The sequence below is a fragment of the Alosa sapidissima genome, chromosome 11, assembly GCF_018492685.1.
Source record: "Alosa sapidissima isolate fAloSap1 chromosome 11, fAloSap1.pri, whole genome shotgun sequence".
Classification (NCBI taxonomy): domain Eukaryota; kingdom Metazoa; phylum Chordata; class Actinopteri; order Clupeiformes; family Clupeidae; genus Alosa; species Alosa sapidissima.
In genome coordinates, this window is record NC_055967.1 from 37212573 (window position 1) to 37231562 (window position 18990).

Consider the following 18990-nt stretch of genomic DNA (forward strand, 5'->3'; position numbering starts at 1 on the left):
TCTGTCCACGGCTGCTTATCTGATCCTCTGTCCACACTGATCCTCTGTCCACACTGATCTTCTGATCCTCTGTCCACGGCTGCTTATCTGATCCTCTGTCCACACTGATCCTCTGTCCATACTGGTGCTCTGTCCACACTGATCCTCTGTCCATACTGGTGCTCTGCTCCCCCTGTGCACTGCAGCATGCCTGACAAAGGGACCGACATCCTGTCCTCCTCCATCATGTCCATCCCGCCCGGGGGCAGCGAGGACGACCAGGCACTTCTGGAGCGCATCGCCAAGCGCGAGGAGCGGCGTCTGCGGCGCATGAGGGACGCCATGGAGAGGCAGAAGTCGCTGGACGCCGCCACTGCTGACAGCATCACCACTGCCACCGGCGGCGAGCGGAGGTCGTCCGGCCAGCAGAGCACAGAGGCCGAGCCGACCCAGAACGAGGCCTCGAGCCACGACACCAGCTCCAGCAGGGAGACGGAGGAGAAGACAGAAGAGGAGAAAACAACCATGGAAGAAACGAAGGCGGCAGAGGACACAGTAACAGCTCCAGAAGTGAATGAGAGCAAACCTGAGAGAGGAGCAGAGACCAGCGAGGAGAAGCCACGAGCAGAGTGGACAGAGCAGGTGAGATGAGAACTCAGCCACCTCAAAAGCATGCTAGTGCTAACAGCACACTCAGCCACCTCAAAAGCATGCTACTGCAAAAACAGCACACTCAGCCACCTCAAAAGCATGCTAGTGCTAACAGCACACTCATGCTAGTGCTAACAGCACACTCAGCCACCTCAAAAGCATGCTAGTGCTAACGACACTCAGCCACCTCAAAGCATGCTAGTGCTAACAGCACACTCAGCCACCTCAAAAGCATGCTAGTGCTAACAGCACACTCATGCTAGTGCTAACAGCACACTCATGCTAGTGCTAACAGCACACTCAGCCACCTCAAAAGCATGCTAGTGCTAACAGCACACTCATGCTAGTGCTAACAGCACACTCAGCCACCTCAAAAGCATGCTAGTGCAAAACAGCACACTCAGCCACCTCAAAAGCATGCTAGTGCTAATAGCACACTCAGCCACCTCAAAAGCATGCTAGTGCTAACAGCACACTCATGCTAGTGCTAACAGCACACTCAGCCACCTCAAAAGCATGCTAGTGCTAACAACACTCAGCCACCTCAAAGCATGCTAGTGCTAACAGCACACTCAGCCACCTCAAAAGCATGCTACTGCAAACAGCACACTCAGCCACCTCAAAAGCATGCTAGTGCTAACAACACTCAGCCACCTCAAAGCATGCTAGTGCTAACAGCACACTCAGCCACCTCAAAAGCATGCTAGTGCTAACAGCACACTCATGCTAGTGCTAACAGCACACTCAGCCACCTCAAAAGCATGCTAGTGCTAATAGCACACTCAGCCACCTTGCAGGCATTGCAGCTGTGCAGTACAAGCATGACAAATGGTTACAGAATGAGCGTACTTGTGTTTCCTTTCCTCTAAGGAGAACAGCAAATGTTTAGTGTTCATGTGGCGTTGGAAAGGTCTGGGCATCAGGGCATGTACTGTATGGGGATGGGGACAAATGGAAATGCATTTCTCTGTTTGTAGACTTCAGGAAAGGAAAATGAGGAAAAGGCTGACAAAGAGGTAGGAAGCGCAACGTTAGACAAAACAGAAGTCCACGATGACTCCTCAAAGACAGAAGAAGAATCTGTGGCGCCAGCAGTAGAAGCTGTGGTGGAGGACACAGCAACGCCTGAAGAACCAGCCGAGGTGAACAAGGAGGAAATCAAGCCTGCTGTGGAGATTGTAGTGGAAACACCATCGACTCCAGTGAGCGTAGACGTACAAGAAAAGCCCAAGGCAGAGGTTGAGGAAAAACCCAAAACAACCCAAAAGGAGCCCGAGAAAAAGTCGGAAAAATTGGAGGAGAAACCTCAACTGGTCAAGAAAGAGCCAGAGGAGAAACCTCAACTGGTCAAGAAAGAGCCAGAGAAGAAACCTCAACTGGTCAAGAAAGAGCCAGAGGAGAAAGCAGAAAAGGTGGAGGACAAAGTGCCCAAATGGAAGAAAGAGGAAGAGAAGAAACGTGTGAAGACTGAAGCCCCAGTGCCCAAATGGAAACAAGAGGCTGAAGAGAAGCAGAAAGCTAAGAAAGAGGTCGAGGAGAAACAGTTCCCTCCGAAGAAAGTGGAGGAGAAAGAAGTGCCACTCAAGAAAGTAGAAGAGAAAGCAGTGGTCCCGAAGAAGGAGGCCGAGGAGAAACCCAAATGGAAGAGGGAGGTGGAGGAAAAGACATCTCAACTTAAGAAAGAGGAGGTACTGTATAGTCACTTAAGCTTGCTGGTGTGTGATCAGTCAATTCTGTCATGCTATTTGTCAATGCTTGTAGTGACAATGTGATGATGTTACACTGAAGATGCCTTAGCCTTTATGTAGCATTTCATATCTATGCTTGTACTCTGTGTTGGAACACATTTTTTGCATTCTGCCTCCAAGACTGTCGAGGAAAAGCGAAAGCCAGCCTTCCTGCAGGTGAGAGCACAACACTATCAAATTATGGAGCCTTATTTTAGATAGTGAGGCATATAAAAGCATTCGCTCTCTCTCACTCTCTCATTCTCATTTTCTTTCTCCAACCGTGTGTGTGTGTGTGTGTGAATCAGAACCTCAAACAACAAAATGGAGGTCTTCCTGACCCCACAAAGCTGAAGAAACCAGAGAAAATGCCAAGGTCAGACAAAGCAATGTACAAACCTAATATAATTTCATGCATGCATGACGGTGTGTACATCTTCATAGGCATATTGTACATAAGTGTATTGTATACGTTCAGCCGTGGTGTGGGGACCAAAGAGGCAGCGACTAAGGAGGAGCTGGAGGCTGAGCGCAAGCTACTGGAGCTGAAGAAGAAGCGCAGCGAGCAGGAGAGCCAGGAGTTCCAGAGGATCAAGGCCAAGGCCACCGGGGCGGAGGCGGAGCTGGAGGAGCTGAAGAGGAAGAGGGAGGAGAGGAAGAGGATGCAGGAGGAGGAGGAGAGACAGAGGAAGCAGGAGCTGGCTGACAAGAAGGCCAAAGAGGAGGCAAGTGACCACTACTGGGGTGCCCACAACCCAGCAGATAGATGGGCTCTCTCTCATAGTTTGTGAAAAGAATCTGGTCATGCTCCATTTGGGGCTTTTTTAGTCATGACATCTTAATGGGCGTAGACTTCTGGTGTTGATCTTGTCCAAGCTGTTCTACTCTATTTCCAAACCTTATTAGCTCTTACAGGAAGGCTACACCGGTCATGTAACTGAAGCATTCCGTTAGCGTAGCGTCTGCTGCAACAATTATCTTCCACTATAATCAATGGAAGTAGCTACACCAGACGTGATAGCGGCGTGTATGCTCCAACAAATTAGACCAGTCTTCTAAAACTATTTTTACACTCTGTGAACGGAGCGCTTCAGTTACGTGCCCGGTTAGGCAAGGATGTCTTTCCCCTCAATTAATGACTGTACACACTCTCCTTGTTCTGATGGCACTTAACACTTGTTTGTTCCGAAATGACAAGCTTTTAGTGCCATGCAAGTTGATCAGTCATCTGAACTAGTGGCACTCTTGTGTTATGTGTGTGGCTCCCAGGAGGAGAAGAGGAGGCTGAAGGAGGAGATTGAGAAGAGGAGAGCAGAGGCGGCAGAGAAACGGCAGAAAGGGGAGGCACCAGAAGCGGAGGCAAAGATGCCCTTCAAGTGTGTTGGCACCAAGGGCCCTGCCTCAAAGGTTGGTGAACATGTGCCACCAGTGTCACAGCACTAAGGAGTGAAAGCATCTGCAGTAGCGCAGTAGTGCATAATGTACGTAACGTGCGTAACGGTACCACAGTAGTGCATAATGTACGTAACAGTAGCATAGTAGTGCATAACGTACGTAACAGTAGCATAGTAGTGCATAACGTACGTAATGTGCGTAACAGTAGCACAGTAGTGCATAACGTACGTAACGGTACCACAGTAGTGCATAACGTATGTACAGTAACATGTGTAATGTGCGTAACAGTAGCACAGTAGTGCATAACGTACATAACGTGCGTAACAGTAGCACAGTAGTGCCTAACGTACGTAACGTGCGTATAGGGATGTAACGATTACCGGTATAATGGTAAACCGCAATAAAAATGTTGACGATAACAATTACCGTTTTCTTTTCAAATATCATGATTATCGCGGTTGATTACCGCGGTGTGGAAACCGTGTGTTTAATCCTTCCCAGCTTTTGACATACAGTAGGCTTGGCACAATGAAACAAAACTAGTACCCTACTGATTCTGTTGTCTAATTGATGGTTTTAACTACAATTCGGATTAGGCTACACCTGATTTTAAAAGGCATAACATTTTCACCACAAAATGTGCACTGTATCATGTAGCCACTCTGCGTCTTTTTATGTTTGCGTCCGCATTAAATCTATTCCACTTACGTTATCAGGAGAATACAGTAGCCTAAAGTTTTATTTTGAACGCTTACTTTGGTCTCATTCATTGAATCCAAATAACAGAAATAGCAAACTCCAAGTTATGGTAGGGTAAGTTAAGCTATAAGCACATAGCCAATTAAACATGACCAAGAAAAAAGTGAACGGGACACTTTTTGAAACTATTTCAGCCTGTGTAGACCTATCAGTGCTTTCTAAATATATTGAACACACTTTTAGAAATACCGTGATAATACCGAAAAGCGTGACGATTTTGGTCACTATAACGTGAAGTTAAATGTTCATACCGTTACATCCCTACGTGCGTAACAGTAGCACAGTAGTGCATAACGTGCGTAACGGTACCACAGTAGTGCATAACGTACGTAACAGTAGCACAGTAGTGCATAACGTGCGTAACGGTACCACAGTAGTGCATAACGTACGTAACAGTAGCACAGTAGTGCATAACGTACGTAACGGTACCACAGTAGTGCATAACGTACGTAACAGTAGCACAGTAGTGCATAACGTACGTAACGGTACCACAGTAGTGCATAACGTACGTAACAGTAGCACAGTAGTGCATAACGTACGTAACGGTACCACAGTAGTGCATAACGTACGTAACGTGCGTAACAGTACCACAGTAGTGCATAACGTATGTAACGTGTGTAATGTGCGTAACAGTAGTGCATAACGTACGTAACGGTACCACAGTAGTGCATAACGTATGTAACGTGTGTAATGTGCGTAACAGTAGTGCATAACGTACGTAACGGTACCACAGTAGTGCATAACGTATGTAACGTGTGTAATGTGCGTAACAGTAGCACAGTAGTGCATAACGTACATAATGTGCGTAACAGTAGCACAGTAGTGCGTAACGTACGTAACGGTACCACAGTAGTGCATAATGTGTGTAATGTGCGTAACAGTACCACAGTAGTGCATAATGTGTGTAATGTGCGTAACAGTACCACAGTAGTGTGTAACATACGTAACGTGCGTAACAGTAGCACAGTAGTGCAAAACGTGCGTAACAGTAGCACAGTAGTACATAACGTACGTAACGGTACCACAGTAGTGCATAACGTGACGTGTGCCTCTGTTCCTTTGCGTTGCTAGATTGGGGTGAAAGCTGAATTTTTGAACAAGTCTGCACAGAAGAGGTAACTTCTGATTTTTATCAGATGTTTTGCATGTATGGAGTTCATATAATGAATGTGATGCCCAGTGTTTAAAAGAGAATTCCGGTGTGATTTTGACCTAAAGTGTGTTGAAACATGATACCGAGTGTGAACGTATGTCTCATAGCTCATCTCGGCTTGTCCCCTGCACTCAGAAATCTGGCACTAGTTAGCCGATGCTACAAACAGTTTTTCGATCGGCGCCAGATAGATAGATCATTTTTGCATACATACGTTAACACTCGGTATCATGTTTCAACACACTTTAGGTCAAAATCACACCGGAATTCTCCTTTAAGAGAGATAATGATAATTGTGTGTATATATATTTTTTTTTAAAATTAATTAATTTAATATTTAAATTGTTTTTCAAAGTATATGAAGTTTTTCTCTGGCCTGTAAAACACTCAATGTTAGTCACCTGAAAATATCTGTTTTTTCTGTCTCACAGCAGTTCTGTGAGGCCGACTCATAATGTCTCACCCATTGTGACCAAGATAGGCAACAGAATGGAGCAGTTCACGTCCGCAGCTCAGGTCAGTCGCAAGTTCCACAACTGACCAGTGGTGAGAGCTCTGTCCCCTCTGGCCAGTGGCCGGACAGCTATCCTCCATATTACTGTATTCGAGCCCTTCTCTCTGGATTCAACTGCTCTGCTGGTCTCCCTCTAACGATGTCTCTGCAGGGCAGCAAAGAGCCACGGTCTCCAAAGTCCCCCCTGGTGGACGCTCCAGGAGAGGCAGGCGTGCGGAATATCAAGAGCATGTGGGAGAAGAGCAATGCGCAGAGCTCCCCAACAAGCCCCCTGCCAGTCCAGCAGAACGCAGTGAGCAAGGTGACCAGAGTGCAGCGGGGAGGGGAAAGAGTGGGGGGCATTTTGGAGGTGCTGAATAGAATTGGAGAAAGGGGTAAAAAAAAAAGAGGGGGGAGGAGAGAAGGTACGTGCTGTACATTTGGACACAACTAATTGGAGCGGAATTCTTGTGGTCTTTGTGCAGGAAACATCTGGGATGAAGACAGGTGTGACGGGTCAGCTCAACAGCTGGAAGACCAAAGCCCCAGAGCCTGAGAAGGCAGCGCCAGCAAAACCTGCTGTAAGCCATGCGGCACATCCCACAGCGTCATGTGGCACATCCCAGTGTATAGCACCCAGCACATCCCACCCACATGAACACAAATCAACCAAGCAGTTCACTGACTGAGTCACACTCTATCTGTAGATATCTATTGCCACCTAGTGGCCAGGAATGTAAATATCTCTAAAGATGATATCTGATGAATATTGATGACATTTTGCAGAAAACAGCAGGTAATAATAAGGTCAAAGCAAATGTTTAGCATTATTATAAAAGGACAAAAGGACAGGTTTACACCTTATGGGAATGGGAAGTTCTTGGGATCACTGGAAGGTCAGTAGTGTCAAAGCGCTTATTTACCAAGAGCCAAGTGGCGGTCTTCCAACTCTCTCTCTCTCTCTCTCTCTCTCTCTCTCTCTCTCTCTCTCTCTCTCTCTCGCTATATTTCATCACATCTCCATATTTATTTTAAGCTTTCATCACAAGACTCTCTGATCACGGTCAGACATGTATACAATATACAACTAATCAGACCCATGAATGGGAAGCAGGCACATTTTCAAGATGGATTTTGTTAGTTATATGTCTTTTCTTTTTTTTTTTTTTTTAAAAAAGAAAAGATATTAAATTAAGGAAATCTTTGTTATATGGACTACCGGTAATTCTTATAACTTCACAAGTGTGGCCTCAAAACCACTATTTAAGAATAATCCTTTATTGTTGCCAGGTCATTAACTATTTGAGACGTCCCTCTTGTGGTTGAAAGAACACAAAGTTCTTTGAGCTGATATCAGAGGAAAGACATGGGGATACGAGTAGAATACAGGCATTACCTCTTCTTCTCCACTCTGGCATTCACTTTAATCTAAACATCTATATGGGCAGATGTGCCATCTGCATGTGTACAATCTGTCATCTATATATTCTCAAAAGTATGCTTTGCACAGCACTGTCTCTGTCTATTCTATTCTATTCTATTCTATTCTATTTGTATCTGTGCTCTAAATCCAACTTGTATTTGAACAGTGTTGAAACTGTTCTATTACCATTATATATCTCCTGTATATCTCCTTTTGTCAGTTGTCTTCTCTGCTGGACCTGTCTGCTTTCCTCTGCATGCACATAAACAGGTACGACTGTAGTGTAGGAACAGTGATTAAGGCCTGACCAGAGAGCCAGGGCCTCATGGACCAGTGGCATTCCTGAGAGGGGTGGAGAGGAGAGGAGAGGATTGTAGAGGAGAGGAGAGGGGTGGAGAGGAGAGTAGAGGAGGAGATTGGAGAGGAGAGGAGTGAAGAGGAGAGGAGAGGAGGAGATTGTAGAGGAGAGGAGGGGAGAGGAGAGTAGAGGAGGAGATTGGAGAGGAAAGGGGTGGAGAGGAGAGGAGAGGAGGAGATTGTAGAGGAGAGGAGAGGGGTGGAGAGGAGAGGAGAGGAGAGGGGTGGAGAGGAGAGGAGAGGAGGAGATTGTAGAGGAGAGGGGTGGAGAGGAGAGGAGGAGATTGTAGAGGAGAGGAGAGGAGAGTGGTTAAGGGGTAGAGGAGAGGAGAGGTGTGAAGAGGAGAGGAGAGGAGAGGAGAGGAGAGGAGAGGAGGAGATTGTAGAGGAGAGGAGAGGGGTGGAGAGGAGAGGAGGAGATTGTAGAGGAGAGGAGAGGGGTGGAGAGGAGAGGAGAGGAGGAGATTGTAGAGGAGAGGAGAGGAGAGGAGAGGAGGAGATTGTAGAGGAGAGGAGAGGGGTGGAGAGGAGAGGAGAGGAGGAGATTGTAGAGGAGAGGAGAGGAGAGGAGGAGATTGTAGAGGAGAGGAGAGGGGTGGAGAGGAGAGGAGGAGATTGTAGAGGAGAGGAGAGTGGTTAAGGGGTAGAGGAGAGGAGAGGATTGTAGTGGTAGAGGAAAGGAGAGGAGAGGAGAGGGGAGGAGAGTGGTTAAGGGGTAGAGGAGAGGAGAGGAGAGGATTGTAGTGGTAGAGGAGAGGAGAGGAGAGGAGAGGAGAGGGGAGGATTGTAGTGGTAGAGGAGAGGAGAGGAGAGGAGAGGGGAGGAGAGTGGTTAAGGGGTAGAGGAGAGGAGAGGAGAGGATTGTAGTGGTAGAGGAGAGGAGAGGAGAGGATTGTAGTGGTAGAGGAGAGGAGAGGAGAGGAGAGGGGAGGAGATTGTAGAGGAGAGGAGAGGGGTGGAGAGGAGAGGAGGAGATTGTAGAGGAGAGGAGAGGATTGTAGTGGTAGAGGAGAGGAGAGGAGAGGAGAGGGGAGGAGAGAGGTGCTGGATACTTTGTCTGTGAGCCAGCAGTGAAAATTCACGGTGGGAATTCTGTTCACTCAGCAGGATCCCAAACGAGCTGACGTCACCAAACCACGTAGTCTGTGGGAAAACAAGAGCTCCACCCCAGGCCGAGTAAGAGATCACACACACACACACACACACACACACACACACACACTAGCACATTCCCATTGTAGTGGGCAAATTACACAATGCAGGGCCAATTCAATTCAATTCAATTGCTGACTCAAACCCCTTTTGAATTTTTCATGACTTGCTGTTAACATAAAACAAAGAACATGTCTATGAAATAATCAGTTAACCCATAAATGATCAGTTAACCCATATGGGTGATCAGTTAACCCATATGGGTGATCAGTTAACCCATATGGATGATAGCACATCTGTTATTGATACCAAGGAAAAGGAGGAAGGTGTCTCATGATGCACCTTGACCTTTGAAAGGGAATACTGTTTTGTTCCCTCAGTTCTCAATGTCTTCCTGCTGTTTTCAGGTGGCCTTTGGAAAGAAATAAGTCCTGAGTGGTAATAAGTCCTGAGTGGTCAGAGGTAAATCCACCTGATTGTTTCTCTCCTCTTTGGATCTGTGGGACCTCTGCCCCTCCTCTCCTAGCTGTCTCTCTCTGTTGGCTTGTGCATAGAAGCTCAAAATCCTAATGTGTGTCTGGGTGAATTTTGGATGTCCTCTACAAAGTATCAGTGTGGTTCCTCTCATGTATGTTGCAACAGTGACACATTCCCACTCATTCCTGACGCTGGGGATTGAGCTGGCATGGGCTCCTCTTCAGCAGACCCAGGACTCTGTGATTGACAGCACGCTTGGCAGGCCGCTGTCTCACCGCCACTGACTCCTGGACTCCGGCCGCAGTGCAGTACATTTCTCTGGGCGCGCACTCTCTGGGATGCCTCGGGGCTCTGTATTTATAAGCCCTGACCTTGTTTCCCTGTAGAGAGAACCTTGCAGGGCTCTTGGCAGGGTGCACATATCTCCGCAGTGCGCAAATTCACCCCCCCCCTCCCCTCCGGTGCCACCTGGGCAGAGCAGTACTGCGGTGACAGCATACTGGCACGCATGGCGCCAGGGCCGCAGCTGTCTGCTTGTCACATTACCTGCGGGTGTCTCGGGGGATTAGCGCTCAGGGCCCCCTCCTACCTGCCCCGTGTACCCAGGGTAGCTTGCGACACCCCTCTCTGCCCCTCTCTCATCAGGCTCACTAGGATCAATATGCAGAGTAGTCGCTAACTGGTCGAAAGCCGCTAAAGCTAACATTTAGCATGCCTCTCTTTCAAAGGTTTGCTCTGTACTGACGGGAGAGGGAAAGGATAAGGTTGCTCGCCACTCTAAATAGTGCCCCTCCACTGTGCACTCCACCCCCCCCCCCCCCTCTTACCCCCTCTTACCCCCTCCACTGTGCACTCCACTCCACCCCCCCCCCCCTCTTACCCCCTCCACTGTGCACTCCACTCCACACCCCCCCCCCCCCTTACCCCTCCACTGTGCACTCCAGCCCCCCCCCCCCTCTTACCCCCTCCACTGTGCACTCCACTCCACACCCCCCCCCCCTTACCCCCCCCCCCCCCCCCTCTTACCCCCTCCACTGTGCACTCCACTCCACCCCCCCCCTCTTACCCCCTCCACTGTGCACTCCAGCCCCCCCCCCCCCCCCCCCCTCTTACCCCCTCCACTGTGCACTCCAGCCCCCCCCCCACAGCAACCTTGGTCATTCCCACGCAGAGCACAAATAGGGCCTTCAGGGTGAAGAGGAGCGCAACTGGCAATGCAAGGCCACGCAGTGCAGTGTCACTATGTAGGACCCCAGACTATGTATACCGTCATACTAGTCTTACCCACATACCTCTCTCACACACACACACACACATATATACACACACACACACACACACACACACACACACACACACACACACACACACACACACACACACACACACATATATATACACACACACACACACATATATATACACACACACACACATATACACACACACACACACACACACTCTGTGATCGTTACACCTTTATGTGTTTTTTTCTGCGTATCTGTCTCTCTCTCTCTCTCTCTCTCTCTCTCTCTAAGCTTGTCACACACTGACACATACTTTTTAATATCTGTGATCTAAAATAACAATACCATTAAATTCTCTCCCTCTCTCCTCTCTGTTCTTTGTAAAGAACACAAGACAGACTTCAAGGGCAGACAATCAACAGAAATATCATCACTACAGTCGCCAGACAGCAGACAGCAGATGAGAAGCACTAACAGGACTTTACTATCCACAATTCATGGAAAACTGATTACAACCAAACGAGAGGAAAATTTAGGATATTTGGATTTACAGCCACATAACACAATATAGTGCCAGCGAACAGTATGTTACCTATTGAAGATGTCTGGTTTATTTTTCAACCATTTTGCTTCTGATGCATATCAGTCTCTGATTCCATTTATTGGCTCTTAACTGTCTGGTGCAGATGATCATGGGCCTCTAAACCGCTGGCAGAGCTGCTCACTGAATGTCTTATCTGTCTTGCGATGATCTGCCACAGCTCAATGCTTCATTTCATACAACCAATCAATAACTCCTACAGAATGACAGCTCGACACCACATTGTAATTGGCACTGGATAATTAACTTGACGCTTTGAAAATAAGTGACTTTGTAGTTTCTCAGTGTTGAGCTCTCATAGCATGCTTAGCGCTAGTTTCATTATGCCACTGCATGCAGAATAAGTGCTGGCTGCCACTGCATCAATAAAGACTGTTGCAGTACAACAAGCCCATTGCGTTCACAGTGCTTATAAATGTATCTCACTCACAGATATATGTACGACAAGCTTACCACAGTTATATGCAACTAGGAAGAACACTTTGGCAGAAACAGACAACCTGATTAGAGTTTAATATCAGTCTGTGTGGTATCTGTGGCCAGCCAACATGCCCGTCATGGTACTAACTAACTACCTATACTAGCACTAACTATGCTGTTAACATGTGTCTTTCAATATCATTGATGTGTAAGCTGTGACGCAGTGAAAAACATCTGAGCCAGTGTGGTGTCAATCAGGTAGAGGTCTCGGCCAGATGGACAGCTGTTGGTATCATGTAACCCGGTCACAACAGCATCATGTCAGGATGAAGATATATGCAATGTCACTCACCCCAGCTCAGACCTCAGCAAGATGGGCCCCCTCCAACACACACACACACACACGTATGCAATGTCACTCACCCCAGCCTAGACCCACTGAGGTCCCAACAGACTTGTGCGTCAACAATAAAGCAAGGAAGCCTGAACCTGAATGCTTTCCCTATCAGGGAAAGGCATTTTGAATAAGGGGACTGTTTTATTACCGGCCATGAGGACTAACAGACAACCACGGCTCATCTTAGTCTCATCTTACTGCTAAAAATGGCCCATGGCCTTAAAGTTTATGGTTCCAACCCTTTGATTTAATAAGCTGAGACAGGGATGGACATCAAATGTGTTGTGTGATGATGGAATGTCATGTTGGTCTTTGTTTCTCACATACAATCTGAAAAAGTTCAAACTGTACAGACATTCCATTTTGTGTAACATTTTCATTAAACCTGTAGGACACTAAATGGGCAGTTTATCAGATTGTTTGTTTTGGCTTTTGCTTAGCTCATAAAAATGACTTGATATTAACTTTTGCAAATTGTTGTTGAATTTTACCCTCAGTTGAGCAAGACAATAAATGCATATTTGAAAGAAATGTTTTTTGTTTTTATTCAGTACAGTGATTCTTTTGGGGTAAACCCCTTATAGCCTTGAGTCAGTGGTACACATATATCAACAGATCTTCTATAGCAGGTGAAACAAGGTTACCTCTGATGGGAACTGCACAATGTTCGGTTTTAGAACTTCATTGACACATATATTTAGGGTTTCCCATTAGCTAACAATAGACAGGGGATCCAGCAAACACCAATCAGTGGGCACTTTGGTCATGTGGTTAGACAGACAATAGTATGTTAGCCTTGAAGCCTTAACTTGTCTATTAGGCTGCTGCTCTGCAAACAATAAGGCATTCTCTTGGCTCCGGGGATTTGGGTAAGAGGTATTTCTCTGTGTTAGTAACTGTTATTTATTTATTTATTTATTTATGTCATTGACTTTATATTCTACCTATGTAGAGGTATTGATACATGAATGATGTTAAAACCTAGTTTGAGGTAAAACACAGGGAGACTGAGACTTTGAATAAAAAACTATTTGTTTGACTATGATGTATATAGTGCAGCAAAATCTGTCTTTTTGAGATGCAAAGATAAAATGATGATGCAAATGATGATAAAATAGGGATGGAGTGTTCCAGGCAATATTGTGTTGAACATTTGTATTATTGTACAGATTTGTAGAAGTAGTATGTATGGGAGATAAGCACAAATAAGGTATACAAGGCAATAAGGTATTAAATACACCAGCATGACCTTGAGCAGAATTAATAATAATAACTGCCGGAACTTATAAAAGTAATTTCATGTGTTAGCGTGTCACTTATACCCAGCAGAGGACTGCGAGGAGTATGCTAAATATGTGACCCAACTTGTGAGTCATTCTCCACTACAAAGGCACTATGCGTGATCCGAATAACTGAGACCGCTCTGTGATGGGAGCTATTTGTTAAAGCATTAATGGGGTTCCCCGTTTCTCAGAAATGGCATGTAACTAGCCCATTACATTCAAAGAATAGTTTTTGTTACGGGAACTTACTTCAGTGAAATGGTCCCATACATACACAAGCATCTTAAGTAGCTTCTGTGTCTTTTGTGTTTTTTTTGTCTTTTTTTGTCTTTTGTGCTTTTGTGTTGTGTCTTTTGTCTATCTATCTATCTATCTATCTATCTATCTATCATCGGTTCTTAACATCCTCCGTTGGTTTCAGGGTTCTGCTAGGTTCTGCAAGGTTCAGCTCACAGACATGGGGGACACAGAGGAGGTAGTGGAGGGGGATGTGCCGTAAGTTCACATCAGTCAGTACTGTACTATAAATACAAAAATGTTGAAAGGTATTGCATTATTCCATTGACTGACATTCCTCCTCCCCTCCCTCCCTCCCTCTCTCTCTCTCTCTCTCTCTCTCTCTCTCTCAAGGGAGGAAGTAGCCAAACCAAAGTAAGTATTTTTTATTACTCTACCTCCCATGAGAGGACAGCTTCTCTAAATGTCCTCAAATGTGAACTCCGCAGGTTTATGCCCAACATGACAGCTCCAAAGATTCCAGAGGGTGATAAAGTGGACTTTGATGTGAGTTACACACACACACACACACACACACACACACACACACACACAGAGGGTGATAAAGTGGACTTTGATGTGAGTTACATACACACACACACACACACACACACAAAGAGTTTGCCATACTAACATCTTCTGCTGGGCCTCTTCAGGATATCCACCGGAAGCGGCAGGAGAAGGATCTGTCCGAGCTGCAGTCGCTCATCGAGGCTCACTTCGTCCAGAGGAAGAAGGATGAGGAGGACCTCCTCTCCCTGGTCAACAGGATTGTGAGTAGGCCCCACCCCTTCCTGCAGGACCAGACCCAACATGTGTCTGTGGCAGGTATTGCTAGACATTATATTATTTTATACCAGTAACCAGACAAACACTCACTCTTTCTTTCTCTCCCTCCCTCTCTCCCTCCCTCCCTCCCTGTTGGTGTGTGTGTGTGTGTGTGTGTGTGTGTGTGTGTGTGTGTGTGTGTGGCTGTTGGCTGCCTGTGCAGGAGAAGCGCCGTGCTGAGAGAGCTGAGCAGCAGAGGATACGTTCGGAGAGAGAGAAGGAGAGGCAGGCCAGACTAGCTGTACGCACCCTGCTCTGCTGCCCTCTCCTGGCCACCATGCACCATGCACCCCATGTTCACCTCAGTCTTTTTACCAAATCTTTTTTCAAATCTGCATACAATAATACAAACTAGCAATACTATAAATAATTATGTTTTACAGTCATACCCTAATAACATTGCATCAGGAAATCTAATGTAGGTAGCCGAGAAATCTAGACGCACCCTAGCGGCAGATGTGGGTCTGGCTGGTCAGACTAATGTCCATTTACCTAAAGGCCTAAAGGCCAAATAAAAGTCCAAATAGTGATAGAACACAGATGCTGATGTTCTCCTTCATGCTGTGGGGTGCTAGAACACAGATGCTGATGTTCTATGTTCTCCTTCATGCTGTGGAGTGCTAGAACACAGATGCTGATGTGCTAGAACACAGATGCTGATGTTCTATGTTCTCCTTCATGCTGTGGAGTGCTAGAACACAGATGCTGATGTTCTATGTTCTCCTTCATGCTGTGGAGTGCTAGAACACAGATGCTGATGTTCTATGTTCTCCTTCATGCTGTGGGGTGCAGGAGGAGAAGGAGAGGAAGGAGCTAGAGGAGCAGAGGAGGAAGCAGGACGATGACATGAAGAAGAAGAAAGTTCTCTCCCAAAAGACCCTGCAGTCCGGCCTGCAGTCCAAGGTTGGTGTGCTGCTCACAAACACACAATTTCACTCAAGTAATTTGCAGCATCTATAATGTCTTATACCCCAAAACACATGTACATACTTTCCAATGTGCTTCCATTAAAAAATATGAGCAATTACATTTTGGAATGTAATTGGATTTGGATTGTAGGTGCTTTGAAAATGAATGTATTTAATTCTGACAGAAGATGAAAAATATAACAGGATAAAGATGTGATATTTCAGAATAAAGACCCAAGTCCAGTATAATGCATTTGCTGTGTGCTTGACCTGTGTGAACCTGAAGCTCTGTTGGTCCACTAACAGCAGTCCGAGGGGAAGAAAGGGGCCAAGAAGCAGACAGAGAGGGAGAAGAAAAAGAAGATCCTGGCTGACCGACGAAAGAATCTCAATATTGACCATCTGAGCGATGACAAACTGAAGTGCGCATTTCCACTTTCCTTACTTGTTAAACTTAATGGTCATAAAGTAATGCTGAAAATAGCCCTCGTCATCAGGGCAAATGCTTAAATTCTGATCTCAGAGCAACCTGACTGCTCCTTCCAGCTGTGAAATCAATACACTGTTACTGTGCTGTCTGCACACACCAGGACCGTGGTCTTCCACTCCCAGCCACAAGGGGGCAGATAATGAGCATTTCCAACAGGTCTCCTATTGTGTTTCCCACAGGGAGAAGGCTACTGAGCTGTGGCAATGGTTGATGGAATTGGAGGGAGAGAAGTTTGACCTCACGGAGAAATTCAAAAGACAGAAATATGAGGTGAGAGATTGCTTTCACACATTAAGGTTAGGGTTAGGGTCACATGCACACTTGGGTACTGGGTTAGGGTCCCATGCACACTTGGGTGCTGGGTTAGGGTCACCTGCACACTTGGGTACTGGGTTAGGGGGTACTGGGTTAGGGTCCCATGCACACTTGGGTACTGGGTTAGGGTCCCATGCACACTTGGGTGCTGGGTTAGGGTCCCATGCACACTTGGGTGCTGGGTTAGGGTCACATACACACTTGGGTACTGGGTTAGGGTCCCATGCACACTTGGGTGCTGGGTTAGGGTCACCTGCACACTTGGGTACTGGGTTAGGGGGTACTGGGTTAGGGTCCCATGCACACTTGGGTGCTGGGTTAGGGTCACATACACACTTGGGTACTGGGTTAGGGTCACATGCACACTTGGGTACTGGGTTAGGGTCACATGCACACTTGGGTACTGGCTTTCACACAGTTGAACATTTGGATACTGGATTGGATTTGGGGGTAACCATGAACTATCCTACCAGACTGGGAGTCCAGAAAATAGTGAATTCAGGACCAAGAATAATTTCTATATAATAATAATAATTAATAATCATTTCTATATAATAATAATAATTAATAATCATTTCTATATAATAATAATAATTAATAATCATTTCTATATTCAAACCAGTTTGTACATGACTTTTCCTTTTCTTTCCTTTATTCAATTAACGCCAAGTGGCCGTATACTGGGATGTTCAATTAACGCCAAGTGGCCGTATACTGGGATGTTCAATTAACGCCAAGTGGCCGTATACTGGGATGTTCAATTAACGCCAAGTGGCCGTATACTGGGATGTTCAATTAACGCCAAGTGGCCGTATACTGGGATGTTCAATAAATGCTCTGGGGCTTAACCTGTGACTTGCTTCCAGATCGCTGTGCTCCAGTGCCGTATCAATGAACAGAGCAAGTTGTAAGTAGAAGAGTTGGGAGGGCTCTGGTTCCCACTAGGGATGCACAATATTGGATTTCCAAAAACACCGATCCTTCCCTGAAACCATATTGGCCTGGCACATTAGCCGAAATCATCTGCCGATAATCAGCTTCTGCAGTTTTTATCTCCTGATACCGATCTAGTGCCAATATTATCGTGCATCTCTAATATCCCCGTAACCGTGGCCTGCTTGCTGGTCTGACATGGGTCAAGGTGGTCGTTTGCACGAGGGAGAGGTAACGGATGATGGTAAGTGACTGCGGACGTTGTCCCAGGTGATAGGGTGAGCTGTGGGTCAGGACTCAGGAGGTAGGATGACTCAGGTGAGGTTCCGTGTGCCATGTTCAGGACTCAGGAGGTAGGATGACTCAGGTGAGGTTCCGTGTGCCATGTTTGAACTTGTGTTGTGTGCGCGCTCAGCAGAGCTCTGTGTGTCTTCACAGATCAATCAGCTCCTTACGCGCGTGCAGTGCCACCAAAGGTAAGTGCTGAGACCACCTGCTGAAAGGGCAGTGGAGGCGGAGCTTCCGTGCGCTCGGAGACAACGCATGTTCTGTTTTGAGTCCGTGTGAATTTCAAACGGTTCCCTCTCAACACTGAACATGCCTACTAGCTCCACAGTCCTTTCAAAACCTGATGAGCTCGTTGTGAGAAATTGTCACTCTCCTATGGATATTCAGAAGGTGTCCAAGACATTTTGCGTCTCAAATAGTCTGTGTGGAGGTCTTGGACACCTTGAATGCCATTGGAGGCCATAATAACAGCCCTGTTGACCACTTCTGCACAGCTCATCGGTGGCGTTGGTGTGTTTGTGATGCTTGGGCATGACTTGGACAGTAACTTCCATTCCACCCCATGTTACCCAATACAGGAAAGAGGAATTGGGAATTGCTGCTCATTATTGCCAAACAACTTCAATATTCTCAGTAAAAAAAAAGTATCCATTCTTATACGTCTTGTTGTGGAGCCCCCTGTGTCACTCCTGCTTACTGTTAAGGCCCTAAACCTGTGAGATGTTACAGTGGAAAATATTATGATCCCTGCACATAACAAAGGCACCAAATCAAAGGTAGTATATCTGACAGTATTTTAATCCTGGCGTTTTAATTTACTGGAAGAAAAAACGTAATTGGTCTAATTGTGAGTTTGTTTTAAGTTATGAATTCAAATGTGCAACAACTCCCAGGCATGAGATGCAGTAATGAAATAAGCATATTCATCTTTGTGCCTCACAACATGCTTACCTGCCTCCTTATCCCACTCTTCAGTGCCAAAGGTCGTGCCAAGGGCAAGATGGCCGGCCGGCTGAGGTAAAGAGACTGCAGTGGACCGAAGGCCTGAGTGCTGAGGAGATTGTGTGTTTGTGTTTTATCTGTTTATTGATTTATCATATTACCCCAGAGACTCACATGTACCTGAAGAGCATTAAAAGTATTACCATTCATGGTCTTTTATTCTGGTTTTCCATGTTTTGTGAAGAGTAAGGTGCAGAATTGTACAACATAGGTAATGGACTGGGCTAAACAAAGACAACGTGATGTTCCTGTATCTGACATGTCACACAGATGACATGTCAGATACATTTCTTTGCAAGTTATTAGGCAGCCATTTGATACAGACAGATAGCTAAGAGCAACCAGGGAAGATGAGGTCTAGAGCAGGGGTCTCAAAATCAAATGAGCTAGGGGCCACTTCTGCCAACGTCATCTGATTGGAGGGCCGGCTATTTCT

At 46.3% G+C, this 18990-nt stretch overlaps 2 protein-coding genes across 8 annotated transcripts in view; both read left to right on the forward strand.

Annotated features, from left to right (window-relative positions):
* Positions 1–11924, forward strand: part of cald1b (caldesmon 1b) — a 36494-nt gene extending 24570 nt beyond the window's left edge. For 3 of the 6 annotated variants that reach the window (XM_042110726.1, XM_042110727.1, XM_042110728.1), the window contains exons 4-16: positions 186–621; positions 1608–2318; positions 2499–2534; positions 2654–2733; positions 2836–3082; positions 3627–3764; positions 5583–5626; positions 6096–6180; positions 6330–6479; positions 6643–6738; positions 9042–9113; positions 9497–9551; positions 11200–11924. In XM_042110726.1, the coding sequence (XP_041966660.1) occupies positions 186–621; positions 1608–2318; positions 2499–2534; positions 2654–2733; positions 2836–3082; positions 3627–3764; positions 5583–5626; positions 6096–6180; positions 6330–6479; positions 6643–6738; positions 9042–9113; positions 9497–9517 (2116 nt within the window). In that variant the 3' untranslated portion in view covers positions 9518–9551; positions 11200–11924. The remainder of the gene's footprint in view (positions 1–185; positions 622–1607; positions 2319–2498; positions 2535–2653; positions 2734–2835; positions 3083–3626; positions 3765–5582; positions 5627–6095; positions 6181–6329; positions 6480–6642; positions 6739–9041; positions 9114–9496; positions 9552–11199) is intronic. The other 3 variants (XM_042110731.1, XM_042110729.1, XM_042110730.1) reach the window with 3 other exon arrangements.
* Positions 11925–12974: 1050 nt separating this feature from the next.
* On the forward strand, positions 12975–18708 carry tnnt2d (troponin T2d, cardiac). 2 transcript variants are annotated; one of them, XM_042110733.1, is made up of 11 exons: positions 12975–13100; positions 13936–14009; positions 14145–14165; positions 14240–14297; positions 14447–14563; positions 14782–14859; positions 15411–15521; positions 15833–15948; positions 16196–16286; positions 17198–17238; positions 18528–18708. In XM_042110733.1, exons 2-11 carry the CDS (start codon positions 13972–13974, stop codon positions 18571–18573), a joined length of 717 nt encoding a protein of 238 aa, XP_041966667.1. In that variant the 5' UTR covers positions 12975–13100; positions 13936–13971; the 3' UTR covers positions 18574–18708. The 2 variants fall into 2 exon arrangements, with proteins under 2 accessions (XP_041966667.1, XP_041966668.1); XM_042110734.1 differs by lacking the exon at positions 17198–17238 and adding an exon at positions 17703–17740.
* Positions 18709–18990: the final 282 nt, after the last annotated feature.